At 43.1% G+C, this 20,734-nt stretch overlaps 1 protein-coding gene and 1 pseudogene across 7 annotated transcripts; one reads left to right on the forward strand and one right to left on the reverse strand.

Moving 5' to 3' along the window:
- The first annotated feature begins 5,936 nt into the window (after positions 1-5,936).
- acot11a (acyl-CoA thioesterase 11a) lies at positions 5,937-15,336 on the forward strand. Of its 7 annotated transcripts, XM_039003849.1 has the most exons (18): positions 5,949-6,068; positions 6,486-6,543; positions 6,649-6,821; positions 7,659-7,728; positions 7,846-7,906; positions 8,038-8,139; positions 8,308-8,443; positions 8,589-8,742; positions 9,036-9,155; positions 12,133-12,271; positions 12,420-12,475; positions 12,580-12,646; positions 13,073-13,156; positions 13,330-13,463; positions 13,605-13,769; positions 13,876-14,002; positions 14,210-14,394; positions 14,777-15,336. In XM_039003849.1, the coding sequence occupies exons 3-18, from the start codon at positions 6,674-6,676 to the stop codon at positions 14,796-14,798; spliced, it is 1,770 nt and encodes a 589-aa protein (XP_038859777.1). In that variant the 5' UTR covers positions 5,949-6,068; positions 6,486-6,543; positions 6,649-6,673; the 3' UTR covers positions 14,799-15,336. The 7 variants fall into 7 exon arrangements, with proteins under 7 accessions (XP_038859776.1, XP_038859777.1, XP_038859771.1 ...); XM_039003848.1 differs by lacking the exon at positions 6,486-6,543 and having other exon boundaries at positions 5,937-6,068; XM_039003843.1 differs by having other exon boundaries at positions 6,486-6,821.
- Positions 15,337-15,362: 26 nt separating this feature from the next.
- On the reverse strand, positions 15,363-17,241 carry LOC120056289 (annotated as a pseudogene).
- Between the last annotated feature and the right edge of the window lie 3,493 nt (positions 17,242-20,734).

Below are 20,734 nucleotides of genomic sequence, written 5' to 3' on the forward strand. Positions count from 1 at the left end.
CTTGCGTCGTTTGTTTAGTTTCGGTATGTTGCATTGAAAGTGGCTATTTGATTCCATCACAATTGCCACAGTAAAGGGAAATGTTGATAGTGTTAACAAGGAAAACTCTAGAACAGTGGTCACCAACCTTTCAAGTGTACTTTGAGTCAAAATGCAAGCTGAGATCTACTGCTCATATAGTTTTTTTTAACATGACTTACTTATGCAATAATTAAGCATTTTAACATGACTTACATATGCAACATTAACCAATTAAAAACAGTACTGTAGAAGTGAGGTTTGTGCAGTAAGCTATAGGCCCAATACATTATCACTGCATATTAGCTTTGCTTGAATTGCCCTGCCAATGAATGCATTGTTGTTCGGCACATTTAAAAAAATATGCTACATGGTCACACCGGTAATGGATCCGTTTTTATTTTACTTGGCTCATGGTGCCTGCATCTGATGGTCAGTCTCAGTAGACTGAGGGTCCGCCTCTCAACATCACTCCGCTCTACCTTTCCTCCACTGACACTGACCAAAAAGGGACACGGTCTTCCAGCTGATGGTAAAACTCGAGTCGCACCACATTATTTCTGCCTCATGCAAATATTCAATATTATACTCCTATGAACAGAGAAAGTTAAATATTCCTCGATATTAAAGACCCAAGCCGCTAATAATGACAACTCGATACACTTTCCTCCTCATTCATTACTGCTGCAGTGCTTGTTGTAGCGCTGAGTGGAAATAGGAATAACTCACATTATGGGTTATAAAAGTGTTGAATACAAAGTGTTGACAGTGCTGAGAAAGAACTTAAACATGAATTCACTCATAAAAACAGCATCTCTTTGCCATTTTGAACCATTTCATGTGTCTGAAGGTACAAACTCTGCCTTCCCGGCGGGCCCAGAGAGCTGCAGTCATCTGAGCAGTAGGCCTATAGTGCATTTGATTTGCTCTCTGGGCCCATCGGAGAAGGCAGAGTTTGCTTCTCTCTGCCTGGTTCCAGAGGCAGTTTGGAACTCGGTAGTGAGTGTTGCAACCCAGGACAGACAGTTTTTACGCGCTTCAGCACTCGACCGTCCCGTTCTGTGAGCTTGTACCATTTCGCGGCTGCGCCGTTGTTGCTCTTAGATGTTTCCACTTCACAATAACAGCACTTACAGTTGACCGGGGCAGCTTTAGCAGGGCAGAAATATAACGAACTGACTTTTTGGAAAGGTGGCATCCTATGACGGTGCCACATGGGAAGTCACTGAGCTCTTCAGTAAGGCCATTCTACTGCCAATGTTTGTCTATGGAGATTGCATGGCTGTGTGCCTGAAATAGACAAATCATTAAGGTTTATGGACCATTATTTCAAGCAAAAAACATGAATAAATGTGGTCTCAAATATTCAACATTAAGGAAGTTATAAGTTACAGTATAGTAAATATCTTTGTTTTTTCAGTGGATGACCCCTCATTTTGAATGACTTAAAAATGGGAAAAGGGGAGATAGTTTGTTACAGAAGACTGGTAATTTGTTTGAAGCCGTAACTATGTGGCAGAGTGCGAAGTAGGTACATGTCCTTCTTGTTTCTGTATTGGGTGACGGGACCATAGCTCATCATATGGAGTATCATGATTTGTGGATTCTTGTTCTTGACATCTCTTAGGACAGACTCCAGGTGAGCCCATACTGCTCTCTCATCATGTCTAAGAGAGTCAGATATGGTGGCGTAGGACTGGCTTCCCTTCGATCGTAGACTGCTGTCTACTCCCCCCAAAGTAGAACGCCTGGGTTTCTGTGGCTAATTTGCAAGTGAGTGAGCAGTAATCTGTATCCTGACGATAAAGGCATCTGCAAATTGACCCTCAATTAATATAGGTAGATAGGTTAGTAGTTGTTTACATAAACGTATTTTCAGTATTAGCTGCTTGATGATATACTATAAAAAAATGTTTTTGACATAAAACACCCTTATCCTACAAAAACCTGTAGATTAACTTAATACAAAGACAAACATATTGACATCATTCAGTACAAACATTTAGTCATTCATTTTTATTTAACCTTTACTTAACTAGGCAAGTCTGTTAAGAACAAATTCTTATTTACAATGACGGCATAGGAACAGTGGGTTAACTGCTTTGTTCAGGAGCAGAACGACATATTTTTACCTTGCCAGCTCGGGGATTTGATCTAGCAACCTTTCGGTTACTGGTCCAATGGTCTAACCACGAGGCGACCTACCGCCCCCGTCATATGGTGTAACCGGAATTTCTGGTGACTGCGAATGCTTATTTTAGTTACACCGTATGACTTTTATCACATGTGCTTATACACCCATGTGAACACTTGACTTTGACATCAAGTAATTTCTAAACGTTAAAAAAGATATGTATGAAAATACCCGCAAATAAGTATAGAGCCGGTATTTAAAGTTAGAGCGAAATTTAGTATAAAGACAAGTTTAAAGTTTAGCTTCACTGTCCAGATAAATACATAGGGGAGTATAGGCCCGGATTCAATACAAGGTGTTATAGAGCAGCACAATATAACAAACTTCTAATAGTAAATTATGCTTGAGCCGACATGTGTAGCGCTAACCATCAATGCAGTCTCCGCGAACGTCAGGGGAAAATGCCTTTTTAAAGGCGCGTTGTTGGCTGTTTAGTGCGCTGCATTATAACGCAACTTGCATTGAATCCCAGCCATCAGCGATGTAGTGGTAAAAAAATAGTTGGGTAAACGCTGATCGCCGTTTGCGGTAAGTAAAGAAACACTCCCTTTACTTTGAATGCATTTTCCTGCTAAAGGTGGGTAAATGCTCACACAAAATAAAAATAAAAAGGTTTGTAAACTGCCAGCCATAGATTACTACACACATTGATCAATAGCTTAGCTGTTATATTGCACCTGTTATTCATCCCTGTTCCCTCCCAGGTGAAGACTTGTTCCATGTGTGAGAACAAAACAGGCTACTGCTCAAGAGCATGGCCCCTCTCCCAGTGCTTGCTGGGAAGGAGGAGTTCAAAAGCAAGGCCGACCACTTACTTGAGACGTCCCATCTTTCCCACCATCTACCTGCAGAGTGTCCAGGTCTACTAGGAGCAGAACCATAAAGGTAATACTACTGTTTATCTGTCAGCAAAACCAGTCAATACACCTACAGGTCCATAGGATTTGACTGACATTTTTTATTTATTTATTGCGCCTTTATTTAACCAGGTGGGCTAGTTGAGAACAAGTTCTCATTTACAACTGCGACCTGGCAAAGATAAAGCAAAGCAGTGCGACACAAACAACAACACAGAGTTACACTTGGAATAAACAAACATGCAGTCAATAATATAATAGAAGAGGTCTATCTATATATAGTGTGTGCAAATGAGGTAGGATAAGGGAGGTAAGGCAATAAATAGGCCATAGTGACGAAATAATTACAATATAGCAATTAAACACTGGAGTGATAGATGTGCAGAAGATGAGTGTGCAAGTAGAGATACTGGGGTGCTAAGGAGGAAAATAAATAACAGTATGGGGGATGAGGTAGTTGGATGGGCTATTTACAGATGGGCTATTTACAGATGGGCTATGTACAGGTGCAGTGATCTGTGAGCTGCTCTGACAGCTGGTGCTTAAAGTTAGTGAGGGAGATATGAGTCTCCAGCTTCAGTGATTTTTGCAGTTCGTTCCAGTCATTGGCAGCAGAGAACTGTAAGGAAAGGCGGCCAAAGTCGGAATTGGCTTTGGGGGTGACCAGCGAATATGAAGCGAGGGCCAGCCAACGAGAGCATACAGGTCGCAGTGGTGGGTAGTATATGGGGCTTTGGTGACAAAACTGTGATAGACTGCATCCAATTTGCTGAGTAGAGTGTTGGAGGCTATTTTGTAAATGACATCGCCAAAGTCAAGGATCGGTAGGATAGTCAGTTTTACGAGGGTATGTTTGGCAGCATGAGTGAAGGATGCTTTGTTTGCGAAATAGGAAGCCGATTCTAGATTTAATTTTGGACATAATCTAACAGTTACAAAATACACTGTACAGCTGTGTAGTTTTACAGGTCCCACAATTGTCACACATTTGTTATAAACAGAAATGGATAGTAACAGTGAATCCATTTTACTTTGTAACTTAGTTTTTATACAAAAGGTATTTGAAAACATATGACCAGGTTTTTTTCCCCTCTGCTTTGCCTCTTCAGATTCCTCCAGGTCTGTCGGGGTACAAGTCTAAAACGTTCCAGAAGTTCCTGTCCCTTTATCTGAATGGAGCTGTGTGAGCTGCAAAAATCAGCGCCTGAATAACACTAATAACCTTCCCATTTATACTGTCAATACTGTCATATCTGAAAATAAAGAGACCCTAGATAATCTATCTATCCATCATAGTCAAACGTTTGATTGTGTTTCTCTACCCTCGGACTGTTGTGCTTTTGAATTTCACTGAACAAAAATAAATGCAACATCCAACAATTTCAAAGATTTTACTAAGTTACAGTTCATATAAGGAAATCAGTCAATTTAAATACATAAATTATGCCCTAATCTATGGATTTCACATGATTGGGAACACAGATATGCATCTGTTAGTCACAGATACTGTACCTTTAAAAAATAAGGTAGGGGTGTGGATCAGAGAACTAGTCAGTATCTGGTGTGACCACCATCTGCCTCGTGTAGCACGACACGTCTCCTTCACATAGAGTTGATCAGGCTGTTGATTGTGGTCTGTAGAATGTTGTCCCACACCTCTTCAATGGCAGTGCGAAGTTGCTGGATATTGGCGGGAACTGGAACACGCTGTCGATCCAGAACATTCCAAATATGCTCAATGGGTGACATGTCTGGTGATCTTGTCACTGTATCTCTATGCATTTAAATTTTCATTTTCAATTTTCAAAATTTCATAAAATGCAATTGTGTTTGTTGTCTGTAGCTTATGCCTGCCCATACCATAACCAGACCGCCACCATGGGGCAATCTGTTCACAACTTTGGAATCAGCAAACTGCTTGCCCACACATCGCCGTACAGTTGAAACAGGGATTCATCTATGAAGAGCACACTTCTCCAGCGTGCAGGTGGCCATCGAAGGTGAGCATTTGCCCACTGAAGTCGGTTACGACGCCGAACTGCAAACAGGTCAAGACCCTGGTGAGGACAACGAGCATGCAGATTAGATGGTTTCTGACAGTTTGTGCAGAAATTATTCGGTTGTGCAAACCCACATTTTCATCAGCTGTCCGGGTGGCTGGTCTCAGTCAATCCCGTAGGTGAAGAAGTTGTGGATGTGGAGGTTCTGGGCTGGCGTGGTTACACGTGGCCTGCGGCTGTGAGGCCGGTTGGACGTAATGCCAAATTCTCTAAAAGGACGTTGGAGGTGGCTTATGGTAGAGAAATTAACATTAAATTATCTGGCAACAGCTCTGGTGGTCATTCATGCAGACCAGCATGCCAATTTTATGCTCCCACAAAACATTTAACATCTGTGGCATTGTGTTGTGTGACAAAACACATTTTAGTGGCCTTTTATTGTCCCCAGCACAAGGTGCACCTGTGTAATGAGCATGCTGTTTAATCAACTTCTTGATATGCAAGACCTGTCATTTTAAATGGATAATCTTGGCAAAGGAGAAATGCTCACTAACAGGGATGTAAACAAATTTGTGCACAAAATTTGAGACAAACTTTTTGTGCATATAGAACATTTCTTGGATCTTTTATTTCAGCTCATGAAACATGGGACCAACACTTCACATGTTGCGTCTATATTTCTATGTCATTATGATAAACACATTATTTTAATGATTTTTTTGGTTTCCATAACTTATTGAGTGGTTACAGATGTCACACAATTAAAATGGACTGTATGTCGTACTCAAGATACAATGAAATATGCCGGTGAAATGATCCATTCCACCTTAAAATGTGGAGGGTGTCAGCGTCACGTCCTACCCACAGTCACTAAAACGGTTCCACCACAATGTCATAACCACCTGAAGCGCGCCCGAGGTTGTCGACACTACATGGGCAGAGTACACGATCTGGGAAAACTCAATCTCGAAATATTCCGTGCGTGTTATAACTTTTGAGGTAAATTAATCGACAACATCGAAGTATCTTCCTTGTATCCTGATTCCACTGCTGCGTGGGCATTTTGATTTAATGTTTGTACTTTGGAGTGAACTTTTCTCTGCAGTTAGTTACCCTTGCGCTCACTAGTGCAGTGCCCATTCATGCTGGTAGCTCAGATTTAATTTAGCTAATATGCTGCTACGTTTTTTACGACGGTACTTGCAGCTGTCGAATGGAAAGAACTAGCATTGCTGCTACTTAGCTGTCTAGGTTAGGGGAAGCTCCTATAGCAGAACAAGATTTTGCAATCACTGGTACTGCGCAAGAATCTGTCACACCTACTGTGTATATTTGAGTTCAGGTGAGTCATGGAGCAGGCGAGCTCTACTGCCACAGTTAATTTTGCTACTGCTCTTTCTATTTAACCCTTTGAAGACCCAGGGATTAAAAAACCCAGGAATTATAAAGCATATTCTATATTTCATTTTAAATGGTAAGTATTTCTGTATTTGCTGGCTATAGCCTATTTTTATGGGTAACATGTTGGTCATTGTAGGTCACCCAAATGAAATGCATTAACTAACATGACTCTTCCTAGAGAAAGTATCTCCGGGACCCCTAAAATGAGCAGACACCAAAATGGGGAGGAGTACAGGAACCCAACAGAGGTGAAGAAGAGCCAGATAGTGATGCCCTGCCATGCCAACCACCGCCAGGAGCTCAGTGTGGGAGAGCTGCTCAAATGGATGGACTCTACAGCCTGTCTGTCAGGTGTGTGTTCTCTTGCTCACAGTGGGCTAGTGGGAATAGGCCTATTGGTCCAGTTTTGGATTATACATGGGATGATCATTTTAAGGATTTTTTTTATTCGGATCCCCATTAGCTGTAGAAGAAGCAGATGCTATTCTTCCTGGGGTCCAGACAAAACACAGAACTTGACAAAAGACAGAACACTAATGGACAAGAACAGCAACACAAGTTGAAACTAAGACCACTAAAGGACAGTGGGATTGAAGTTTCTTAGTAAGACATGATTAGGTTGCATAGCTATGAAACCTAAGGGAAACTTTTACTAAGACATGATTGAGTCATAATATCTCATACACGTCCACATCATGCTCAGGAAGTCCTTTGCGTATATAATGATGGCATAGTTTCTCACTATGAAATGTCAACACATTGTAACACTGTAATAGTTGGTGACACTGACCAGCGTTATCTTCACAGATAAAACCAGCGGTGATGTTTCTAGGACGTCTGAATACTCCACTGTTACTGACCATCTGGAGTAATAGGCTATGCTTATGATAACGGATGAAATATACTTTGTAGACTCTTTGACTCTGGCATAACAATTTGTAACGTTTGTTTAGGGGGAGAAATCATACGGTCAGGTTAGGCTAATGGACTGTATCCAGGGATTGAAAGGTCACACTTTTCCTACTGATGTGCTGCTGTGACATAAAGAAAGTGACTCTTGCACTCAGTAGAGCCCTAAGCTTGGCGCACAAGGCTATGTGTAGTATTTTGAACAGTAGTCCATTCTTAACTGTAATCAGCACTCTCTGGACAGGAAGTATAACCTCATTATTTATTTACTCACCACAGCTGAAAGGCATGCCGGGTGTCCCTGTGTCACTGCCTCGGTCGACGACATCCACTTTGAACACACTATTGGGTAGGTGTCTGGGTTGTTAGGTCGCCTTCTATTGTTGTGTGGACTAGTTCTCTCTTAATGACAACTTCTGCTGATAAAGTATGGCTTACTTAAGGAAGTGTGTGTGTGTTTCTTCAGGGTTGGACAGGTGGTCAACATCAAGGCCAAAGTCAATCGAGCTTTCAACACCAGCATGGAGGTCAGGCCTCGTTCAAACCCTATGACATATACCCAGTCCAAATCCAAACGGATTGATTTCCAACTGCGCAATAGTTAAATTCCGGTGTTTTTTTTTTTTAATCTACTGTGATGCTTTGTGTGTGTCTAAAGGTTGGCATCGTGGTGAGCTGTGAAGACCTGTTCAGCGATAGCCACTGGAGGGTGTGTCAGGCGGTTGCCACGTTTGTCAGCCAGAGCACCACTGGAGGGAAGGTGGTACTGGATTGGGGGGCCGTAGTGTGTGGACGACCTTCAATGAGAGAATGCCTTTATAAAGATGCTGTGATAACGTTTAAGAGTTGATACTGAGTAATGTTGAGTGTGTGTCTGCTCTCTGCTGTAATCGACATTAACTTGACTTTGTGGGTATCCACTCTACAGGTGCAACTGCATCCGTTGGTCCCCTGTACACAGGCGGAGCAGGTGGAGCACAGTCTAGCAGCTGAGAGGAGGAGGATGAGGCTCGTCCACGCTGATATCGTGAAGGACCTGCTCACCAACAGGGCCTTCCAACAAGGTCAGTCGCTGTGGCATTGACCTTTGCGAGAGGACTAACACCACCACAGGAACTGTAATGGTGCATGACACTTCATGCTGAGTAATATTGAATTTGTGTATGCTGACGAGTTCTGTAATAACCTGTGTGTGTGTGTGTGTTTTAGTGGAGGTCCAGGAGGCTGAGAAGGCAGTGCCAGCAGAGAGGACACGGGTGGAGAGTGTTGAGTTGGTTCTTCCTACTCATGCCAACCACCAGGTCAACACGTTCGGAGGACAGATCATGGCCTGGATGGAGAACGTGGCTACCATCGCTGCAAGGTATAACACCCACACCAGATGCACACCACCTGTAATTCTCTTAAATATGCAAAGATGTGATAGGACTGCACTCATAAAGCTTTTTTGGACTGCGTACCTATCACATTTTTGCATAGCTAGATGAATTGGTTTTTACGCTCCAACCAAACTTTTGGGAGAGTGCGATGGTCGTATTTTGACACTAGCCGAGTGTAGTAATGTTATTACACATTGATTCCAGATAAAACAAAACGTATGACATTTAAATGACTTTTTTTGACTCCTCTGTGTCATCCTCTCCTCCTCCTCTCCAGTCGTCTGTGTAACGCCCACCCCACCCTGCAGAGCATAGACATGTTCCATTTCAGGGGTCCCTCACACGTGGGTGACCGGCTGGTCCTCAAAGCCATCGTCAACAATGCATTCAAGAACAGGTGAGCTTCAGATCATATACTGTATAAAGCAAAATTATAAATTGGTTTGACAGTGATTTTTTTGCTGTTGTTGTATTTGAGTCTTTCAAATCAATGGGGGAGTACTTGTGCTCACGTTATTGGTTGAGTAATCGGGGTAACATTTTACGATAAGGCTCCATTTGTAAAGGGGTTATAATTAATGATATATTTAATCATTTGTAAATGCATTATAAGCCATTAATAAACTGTTGTATCGCATTGGTCAAAATAGTGCAATAACAGGTCAGTGTTTGCCAAATACTGAGCCAATATTTACCTCCAGTTATTAACCATTTATAAATAGACCCTTATGTATCATCATGCAGCCTTATTTTCAATAGTTGCACAGTTGAACAATAGTTTATTTTCTTACTTTTGGGTTTGATGCATTGGTGCTCTGTCCCAGCAACAGAAGAGGTTGGTTTTCATGATGTCTGGACCCACCTTTGATACCTTGATGCCCTGGCCAAATTTACTTCCAGGACATTATTCAATCATCATTCCTAACATATTACCCCTTTCTAGATGATGTCAACACACCTCTCTGTTTACAGTATGGTGAACGCTCTGGTGTGAAATGGTAACCGTATTACCTTCGGTTGGGGAAATAGTGGAGGTATCCTCTCACAACGTGGAATGTTTTGGTCTTCATACCCACCATTCATTGACTGAGCATGTTTAACAAAGTGTTGAATCTTCTCATGTATGTAGTGATGAGTACCCAATACTGCCTATAAGTGCACAATATATACAAAAGTATGTGGACACCCCTTCAAATGAGTGGATTTGGCTATTTCGGCCACACCCGTTGCTGGCAGGTGTATAAAATAGAGCACACCGCCATGCAATCTCCATAGACAAACATTGGCAGGAGAATGGCCTTACTGAAGAGCTCAGTGGTACCGTCATAGGATGCCACCTTTCCAACAAGTCAGTTAGTCAAATTTCTGCCCTGCTAGAGCTGCCCCGGTCAACTGTAAGTGCTGTTATTGTGAAGTGGAAATGTCTAGGAGAAACAACGGCTCAGCCGCGAAGTGGTAGGCCACACAAGCTCACAGAACGGGACTGCCGAGTGCTGAAGCGCATAGCGTGTAAAAATTGTCTGTCCTCGGTTGTAACACTCACTACCGAGTTCCAAACTGCCTCTGGAAGAAGTGTCAGCACAAGAACTGTTCGTCGGGAGCTTCATGGCCGAGCAGCCGCACACAAGCCTAAGATCACCATGCGCAATGCCAAGCGTCGGCTGGAGTTGTGAATCACGTTCGCTGCCATTGGACTCTGGAGCAGTGGAAATGCGTTCTCTGGAGTGATGAATCACGCTTCACCATCTGGCAGTCCGACAGACGAATCTGGGTATGGCGATGCCAGGAGAATGCTACCTACCCGAATACATAGTGCCAACTGTAAAGTTTGGTGGAGGAGAAATAATGGTCTGGGGCTATTTTTTTTTATATATTTAAAAAAAAAAATTTTATCCCCTTTTCTCCCCAATTTTCGTGGTATCCAATCGCTAGTAATTACTATCTTGTCTCATCGCTACAACTCCCGTACGGGCTCGGGAGAGACGAAGGTCGAAAGCCAAAGCACAACCCAACCAAGCCGCACTGCTTCTTAACACAGCGCGCCTCCAACCCGGAAGCCAGCCGCACCAATGTGTCGGAGGAAACACCGTGCACCTGGCCCCCTTGGTTAGCGCGCACTGCGCCCGACCCGCCACAGGAGTCGCTGGAGCGCGATGAGACAAGGATATCCCTACCGGCCAAACCCTCCCTAACCCGGACGACGCTAGCCCAATTGTGCGTCGCCCCACGGACCTCCCGGTCTCGGCCGGCTGCGACAGAGTCTGGGGCTATTTTTCATGGTTCGGGCTAGGCCCCTTAGTTCCAGTGAAGGGAAATCTTAATGCTACAGCATACAATGACATTCTAGATGATTCTGTGCTTCCAACTTTGTGGCCCTTTCCTGTTTCAGTATGATAATGCCCCCGTGCACAAACGAGGTACATACCGAAATGGTTTGTCGAGATCGGTGTGGAAGAACTTGACTGGCCTGCACAGAGCCCTGACCTCAACCCCATCAAACACCTTTGGGATTAATTGTAACGCCAACTGTGAGCCAGGCCTAATTGCTCAACATCAGTGCCCGACCTCACTAATACAAGTCCCCGCCGCAATGTTCCAACATCTAGTGGAAAGCCTTCCCAGAAGAGTGGAGGCTGTTATTGCAGTAAAGGGGGTTCCAACTCCATGTTAATGCCCATGATTTTGGAATGAGATGTTCGGCGAGCAGATGTCCACATACTTTTGGTCATGTAGTGTATGTCTAAGCTCTGAGTGAACTCTCAAATCATCTATAAATGATTTACTCACATGTATAACTACAAAATGTATACCTTATTTTAAAGTGACAATCCACTGACCATTAACAAATGAGTTACCAACATTTATAACTGCTGAAAAGATACCTTTATAAGGAAAGTGAAAACCTACTGATCATGCATTAATGAGTTAGGCCTACCAATATTTATAACTTCTAAAAATATAGCTTAAAAGAAAGTGGAAACCTTCTGGCCATTCTCCTGAGGGATCCCCTTTAACATTACAAGTCAGAATAGAAATTGACCCACTGTCACATGATGAGTGTCAACAATAAAATTCTGGTCACGTTCCAGGTCGTCTTTATTTCAATCGCGTTTCACAGATGAGCAGATCTCACAAAGTCGGGGATTTCTCCGAACCATACCAATAATATGACTTGAGATCTTCAGATGAGGCCTTAAATCCTGGACAAAAAAAGAAGTGTAATTATAAACCCTTTACAAATGTAACCTTAGTCTAAAGTGTTACCGGTAATGGATTGATCAATCTCTAATATGTTCAAATTTCACTCATTAACTTTCATTGGATCTGACTTGCTGATCTGAGATGGTAACGTTAGTATCCCCGTGGTGTTGCAGCATGGAGGTGGGCGTGTGTGCGGAGGCTTATCAGGGGGAGGGGCCTCTGAGACACATCAACAGCGCCTTCATGACCTTCGAAATCCGCGACCGGGAAGGCAAGCCGTGCACGTTGCCAAGGATACGACCCGAACCGCTGGTCAGTCACCTGATGCTAATTCACAACTGATCAAGATGAGATAAATATTCACATTTTAACCAAAAATGTTAGAAACAGTAACTAAGAGCCCTATTTTCATCAATTTTTACAATATTGTCCTGTTGTCTGATCTGAATCTCACTGACAGGAGGGAAGGAGACGTTACCAGGAGGCCATCGCTAGAAACAAGATCCGACTCGACAGGTGAACAGATGAGCCCATTTGTTAACATTAGTGCAAAATCTAGATCATAATTGGAATTAGGGCACAAAACAGAGATGCCAATAGATTTGTTTGTGTTTATTCAGGAAGTACATAATATCCTGCAAGCAGACAGAGGTGCCCTTATCTGTACCGTGGGACCTCAGCAACCAGGTAAACAAGGAGAGGGGGGCCCCAAATGTCTCACTGACTACAAGCTTTGGTTCTCACTCGGGTTCTCTCTTAACATAACAGTTGATACAACTTAGACGTGAGAGTTAAACAGTACTGACAGGAGTTGAAATGCTGATCAAGAAGGATGAAGAATAATAAGCATGTCTCAGTCACGAGTAAAAACCAAAGTTCATACGTGGGCCGGTTTTATGGACTGTCCAATCACGTTAGCTGTGAAATCAGATATAAACCATATCGCCGGGGTGATAATGTGATTGCAAAAGTGCTATCTCATGTCTAACTGTCCCAATGAAAACATTGCACTTACTGTGTTTGAAGCTAAATTAGTGTAACAAGTCCTATTCACATACAGTAGTATGTGATAGTAGTAACAACTGACTTTGAGTGTTTTGTGAACGGCTGCAGGTGTACCTCAGCTACAACAACGTGTCTGCTCTGAAGATGCTGGCCGCTAGAAACAACTGGTTGTTAAACTCTGAGAAAAACAAGGTGAGCTTTCTTGAGACTCTTTTAGGTTAACCACACGGCAGAGTGGACCACAGGTTATGGCCAAGGGGGCCCTGAGTTTTTCCTGATCACATGACCGAACTAGGAAAAACTCGGGGCCCATGTTAAACTAAGGGCTCTAATCCTGGTTTATGTAATCCTCCTCTGTCCACCAGGTGAGCCTGTACACCCTGGAGCAGAAGCAGGTGTTGAGTTTTAAGGTCGAGACGGAGGTAGACATCCCAGCTGAGAGGGCCTTTATGCTGCTCTCTGACTTCAGCAAGAGAGTGGAGTGGGACTCAAACTACAAGTGGGTATCTGTATGCACGCACACTCCGGACTCAGGTGGCGTATAATAAGGCCTCAAGAGTGTACACAGCGGCCTCCCCCACATTTACAGTGCAATGTGTCACACTGGCTTCTCCTGATTTCATGACTTTCCCCTGTGTAGGAGGTGTGAGCTGATTCTTAGGGTGGACGATGATGACTTTCTGTACCGCGTGGTGACTCCTTCCATAGGCCAGGATGGGGCCAGTAACAGCCCTTCAGCCGATCAGGGAGGGAAGGTCCAGGACTTCATCCTCCTGGCCTCCAGGAGACCACCGTGTGACAGCGGGTGAGTGGCAGACTGACAGGCAGACTGACAGACACAGGCAGGAAAAAGAGAGGAGACCACGCGAGCGAAAGCGATTGAGTGACAATGTTTTTCTGCGCCTTCCAAGGGACCCTTATGTTATTGCTCTGCGTTCGGTCACTCTACCCACACACCCTCCTACAGAGGGCTACAACAGGGGAGAGGTGCTGTGTGCCGGCTTCAGCATCCTGGAGGTCTCCAAAAATATCTCCAAGGTAAGAAAGGGTGGAAACAGTCATTTTGTAGGTCTGCTCATAAGTTCTTCCCCTACACTTGTTTTTAAACCAAAGCGGTGGGTCTTGGCAAATGTAATTGTTTGCCTTTTGCTTTGAAGTACCTTGAATTTCCACTGGGGAAATGAACATGACAGATTGCACCGTTAATGATGATGACAACTCCTATCCTTGTGCTGGCTCTCCTAGATCTCCTACTTCAACCAGGCGTCTCCCGAGGTCCTGCCCTACATCTCCACAGACATCGCCGGGCTCTCCTCCAGCTTCTACGGCATCTTCTGCGCCTGTAACACCTTCCTCCAGGAGAACAGGGATGACCATGCCTCCACCCCCCAGTCCCAACCACCCTCCTCTACACTAAAAAGTGCACAACTGTAAGCTCTTATCCTTCACCACCCTGACCCCCTCACCCTGGATGACTATTGTACTGATCGACTGAACACACTGCCATTACATGCTCTGATTATCTTCAACTGTTTATTTTATTAGAATGGTTTATGAAAGGAGCCTAATTCCCAGATTTGTTTGTGCAGTCTTGCCAACTCCTATGGTCATTGACAATGACCATGATTGTAGGAGTTAGCAAAACAGATCTGGGACCAGGCTATAATGAAAGGATTTTTAGAGCATCTACAGTGAAATGGGGTTTGAACAGGACTCAATCCAGCACCTGGAAAGTTTTTGTGGCTGTGAGTAATTATGATTGCCCCTTAAAGCACTTAAGGTCTCCTTATACTCCCCACCTGTGTTCATTAGATTGACACCCAACCCCCTGTGACCTGGCTCAACGCTGCCGAGAGCACTCTGGCCTCTTCACACACTAAGCTGATCCATGTTGACAACAAGGATTATTAGTGTGGAAAACTATATGTTTTTCTTTTTGAACAATGTTCCAATCATAACTTGTGAAAAATATGAGACAATGTTTGAAATCATTTTAAAAGTATTTGAACTTTTCCAGAGAAAGAATACTAACGAGATGTCGTTTTTTTTTACTGAGACGGGCTCTTTTATTTGATAATAGGGTCAGAATTGCATTTGATATGTCGGATATGTTTTATTAACTAGTTTATGGCGAGGCTATTAAATGTTTCACTTTACACAAACAATATTGTATCTTAGATAAGATATTGTTATCTTAAACTAAGGCGATTAAAAAAAGGGGGATATATTGAAAATTGAATAGAAAATACAAAAGAGTAGACTATTGCTAATAATTGTACAATCAATATTTTACGATGAAATTGAAGACATATGATTTTCTTTTTTTATAACTGTAAATCCAAAAAAACAAATAAATGTAGCAAACTGCCGTTTTAAGAGGCCATCATGTCTTCACATCTTAGACCTGTCCCACTGGGCACAGAAGTCAATTCAATGTCTAGTTTGGATTTACAATTGGTTGAGTTGTCAACTAACATTAATTCAATGTGAAATCAACAAAAAAGGTCACCATGTCATTGGATTTAGGTAAAAAGTTGGGTGATAAAAAGAATGCACTTACGTTGATTACTTTTTACAAATCCTATCCGTTTTCAGTCATCACCTAGATTTTTGAAATAATGTGGAAACAGTGTTGATTCAACCAGTTTTTACCCAGTGGGGAGGTTCTCAGATATACAAAACAAGCTTCTGTCTTCGCTCTGAGGTTGGCCATGATCGCCTGCAGTCCAGCCTCCTCACTGATCCCACTTTCTATGCTGTGCTCCACTGTCGGTGAGTATCGTGGCTGCCCCTCCTGAAGCCTCCTCTGCCCCTTCACAGACCTACCTAGTGGCTCGGCACTCACCTGCAGCGACACTCCTTGCCAGGGCCCCCTCAATACCTCCTCCATGTCTTCCACCATGGCCCTGGTATACCCCACCCCCAGGTCTTCAAGGGGCCATCTAGGGGCCAGAGGGATATAGAAGACCTGGTTGAATGTGTGGAGGAACTCCGCTCCCGGTGATGTAGCCCTGGGTCTGGGAGGCACCATGGGACAGGGCCATGTTGACCGAGACGGGGCCGTACAGGAGGTCCCCGTGGTAGGTTGAGCTGAGGAAGTGGAGAGGGGGCTCCAGCTAGTTCTGGGACTGGATCTTCAGGTAGGTACCCCAGGGCTTCGGGGAGGCCAGAACCAGGTCCAGGCAGTCCTGGAGAGGGAGCTCTGGACGGGAGCTGTCCACCACTGGGACTCCAGGCTGGGTAGAACTAGATCCCACTGGAATGATGAGCATCCCACTGGCACTGTAAGAGATTATGAAGCAATCAGGAGATTTGACCTCTTGTATTCAATTGTCAATTTTAGAAAGTATGAATGTCACTGGACTCAAACTGTGATGAACCCCCCCCCCCCAATCTGTATATAACCCATCATTGCAATTGTCAATGGGTGGCATTTAGGTTCCACCCCATCATAATCCCTCCAGGTCTACCTGACAGCAGAGATAGCAGTGAGGCTCTCGGTCTGTGACTGTTCCACTGGATATGGAGGAAATCTCAATATTTTGGCTGAAAATAGTCAAATCAGGTCTCCAGGGTAGAACCTCCTCGGCCGGTCTCTGCTCTGCAATCACACCAACACGTACAACTTAGTCCTAACATCAAGATGGACTGGTTGGAAATACCATTTGGTTTTACTAGTTGTTGAAAATACCTTATTTTGAAGTACTTACATTTTCAAGACAGGAATGGGGAATGGTAATAATAACAAATATGATAATGATTTGTATGACCGTACATAAATTAGTTACTGTAGATTACCTCATACAAAGGATTTGGGAGTTCCATAGCTTTTTCTTACTGGCAGCTTCTTTGAACTGGGATAGGTTCATAGATGTCGTAGTAGACCCGTTCAAGGTTGGTGTTGTCCCTGACGAACAGCAGGTCGTTCACACTATTGTTTTGTGAGCGAAACGTTTTATGCTCCTAGTTCAGAACAGTCTAACCAAAAGTGGAGATCCTTTGTTGCTGTCCAATGTGATAACTAGTGAGTGTGAACGAGTCAAACCTGAGATATTTTCGTAACCTCCACCAGTGTGATTGAAAGATTTGAAAGTCCTAACTAGATCAATTACTGTATATAGGAGCAGTTCCAGTTACCTTGGCGATTGATTGAGCAGCCAGCTGTTGTGAGGCCATCTATTTCTGGCCATTACAGCGTGGACGGGAAAGGTGACTTTCTGTGGGACATTTTCGATGATGGCGTACATCTGGCTAATAGGATTGCTCTTTCCTGGCTACTCGCTCACATCCGTTAATGATAGGTCAGAAGACTGGGACGTTGGACCCAGGGAAGATGTCAGTATTCAGCCACACTGGTCGGTTCATCCCTTTAGTCTGGTTTGTCATGCTCAGGATGTCCAGGGAGGGAGTCACCGCCTGAATGCTTTTGAAGTCCAGCTTTATGCCTGAAGGAGTCCGAATACAATAGTATCATACACCTGTTGTATGCGTTAGGTTAGTTCTTAGGAGCATATTTAGACACTACACTACCACTTCCACACTCCATCCCCAGGTGGCAGCATCACCCTGTCAGGTGCTGTGCTTTGCCAGGGAGTCTTGTTAAAGCTACATGTAATTTAAAGCTACAATACGTAATGACCAAATTCACATAGAAATTTAGGTTATAGATCTTTCATTCTCATTGAAAGCAAGTCTAAGAAGCAGTAGATCTATTCTATGTGCACTATTGCTATGCTTCCCGTTCTTAAGTTTCGTTTTTGCGTCCTTGACTTTCGGTTTAGTACACTAGCTTTAAAATGCGGAAAATATATTTCACAGCGGTTTAGATGGTACAATGATTCTCTACACAATGACTATCTAGAACCCCTAGCCTTAGCGAGTGTATCAATATCATTAGTCTAGCTAGCTGGTTTCGTAACACATAACATTTGATTAGATGTGCTATGTTATCTTGTGCAGCTGATCCTTTTAGGTAATTGATCGACATTATTGATTGGTACTAAAGGACCAGAAGAAGCTAAGGCCCTAACTGATTTAAAGTTGAATTGATATCTAAAGTTGTATTGATAGATTTGATACCTTTCTTTGACTGGAGCACTACATCCAGCCACTGGCCCAGAGTGTTGATGGGGCTGGTGGTCACGTTGACCGCCTCCAGAACCATGATAGAACCTAGAGGGGTGGACAGAACAGGGTTGTATTCATTAGGCGACAACGGACTGAAACATGGAGGGACTACCTGAATGTGTCCAATAGGAAACACATTCAGGTAGTCCCTCCCTTTGGTAAACATTTTGCTAAGGTGTGTCCTAATGAACACTACCCAGGCTTTTACTACTGCAAATCCCCTCGGTATACTGTCAAATGTATACTTGATGTTGTCACTTTCTGTACTATACTGCTAAAGTTACATAGAATTCAGAGAACAATTCATATTTTATCAAAATACATTACTTTGGAGTGCTTTGTTCATCTCTGACTTGTTGGTACGGTGATACCAGGTGGCATGCAGTGTGTCTCTCTCCCTGATGTCTCCAGTTTGGACAAGGAAGTCTAGCATGTGTCCATCGGTCGCAAACGGTAGGATCGTCTCAGAGGTCCCTAGCAGTATCCACAGGCACAGTTATCTTCTAGTCACAGCTGGTTATCTATCATTACCATGTAAACTGTAGTTATAAAGTTATATACAGTAGGCTACAGTAAATACAAAGGTCATTTTAACATTATGACATTAAGATAAATACTGTAGATGATATGTTCCAAGTATATATGATTACTGTATGCTGGTGAATTTGTCTTTTTTGTTCTGTCTTGAAAAAGGGAAACAAAAGAAGAAGTTTGAGTTACCTGCATTTTGAGTCACAACGGTAGAGGTGGTGGTTAGAATCACTACAAGGAGACCTACACTGACACAGCACGATCTACTATTCTTTAGTAAAGTATTGGATATACTGTATCTCCTCTGGTTCTCATCCTCTTCATCTTCTTTCCTTCTTCAAATGGTTTCTTCCTCCATGCATCGTTCACTTCGTCATAAATTCTTTCTCTGTTCTATGAGATCTCAAAGCAAGTGCAGTAAGATTGGGTGCAGACAAGAACTGTTGGACTGTTGTGGAGTGAGAGAAAGTTGAGTGTTTTACTGTGTGTGTGTTTACTCTCCAGTGCAGGCCAAACAGTGTTATTTGTGGACCAGAAATCACATTGATTTCACAGAGCAGATAGTGCTTTGTATTCTACCTATCACCACTCATCTCACTCTAATGACTCGACCCTTCAGGGAGAACTATTGGTTTTTCACGGGTCAAGGATAAACTTAGAAGGAGAAAGTGATGATTTAGAACAAATTTATTTATCCAATAGTTGATGGGTTAATTATTTATACCCTTTTATCTAAATATATAGCAATAATAACTGCAGGTGTGATGGGGAGTTTATTTTCCTGCACCTTGTATTTTAATGTCACATTATCAGCTAATCTGGACATTGTTTTTCTCCAGACAACAGAAAATGCAAAAAATATTTTGCAACAGAAAACAAAAATGTGTGTTTCTTAGTGGACTGTTTCAGTGTGTTTTCTTCCATTTAGTGCCTGATGAACATGACCTAGTGATTCACCACTGAACCCTGTGAAGGACAGTCAGTCCCAATACCGCAGAATAATTTGATGATTGCAATTTATTCTCATGACTATGGATATTGACCATGGTAAACATACAAACTTTGGGCCCTTCTTAAAGCCTAACATGGTATTTGGAAACCTCAGAGCCCTATGAGGGGATCACATGAGATGACTAAATGTGAATAAAAAAGTTAGTGGGCCAAGTAAACAATGGAATAAGTGACTCTTGTCATTCGTTTTAGGCTCAGGTGCAAGCTGGTAACAATGGTAGACTGCCTTATTCATTATATAGTGGATTATGTAGTGGCACAGCGGTCTAAGGCCCTGCATCTCAGGGCTAGAGGTGTCACTACAGACCCTGGTTCGATCCCGGGCTGTATCACAACCAACCGTGATCGGGAGTCCCATAAGGCGGCGCACAATTGGCCCAGAGTTGTCCAGGTTAGGGCAGGGTTTGGCTGGGGTAGGCGTTATTGTAAAATAAGAATTTGTTCTAAACTGATTTGCCTTGTTAAATACAAAAAATATATATATATAATATTCACACACAACCAAGGCTAAGAGATTACAAGGTTACCATTCAGACAAATTCTTCAGTGAACTTCATCCCACTGTTCCACTCATGCAGGGGTGGTTTCGCAGATACAGATTAAGCCTAATCCTAGACTAAACACTTTTTTAAAACTGGACTAACTGAAATGGCATTTCTCAGACATGGTTTAAAATAGTCTCAGACTTGCCCTAATTCTAGATTTTAAAAGTCTGATTTCCAGAAGGATGATTAGAGTTAATGTAGATCTAAGGGAAGGTTTAACGTCAGATTAACAGATGTTGGCCCCCAGGATGTTGGCCCCCAGGTTGACCATGGCAATGGATTACCTGGACTATTTCAATGATGATCAAAGAGCACCACCAAGGCCAGACAGAAGGGCGGTTATAGACAGACCGCAATCCACTGAATGATTTTGATCATCTATTTCTGTGACCGTTTCCGTATGTACAAAGAAAATGCAGCTGACATCATTTGTTTGCTTGAGCCAAGGCTTTCATCTGACTCTCTTAGGGGAAGGTCCATTCCTCCTTCCCTACAAGTACTGATCACCTTGAGGTTTTTGGCATCTGGAACCTTCCATCATGAAACAGGAGATTTC

Source organism: Salvelinus namaycush, chromosome 11 (genome assembly GCF_016432855.1).
Source record: "Salvelinus namaycush isolate Seneca chromosome 11, SaNama_1.0, whole genome shotgun sequence".
Taxonomy (NCBI): domain Eukaryota; kingdom Metazoa; phylum Chordata; class Actinopteri; order Salmoniformes; family Salmonidae; genus Salvelinus; species Salvelinus namaycush.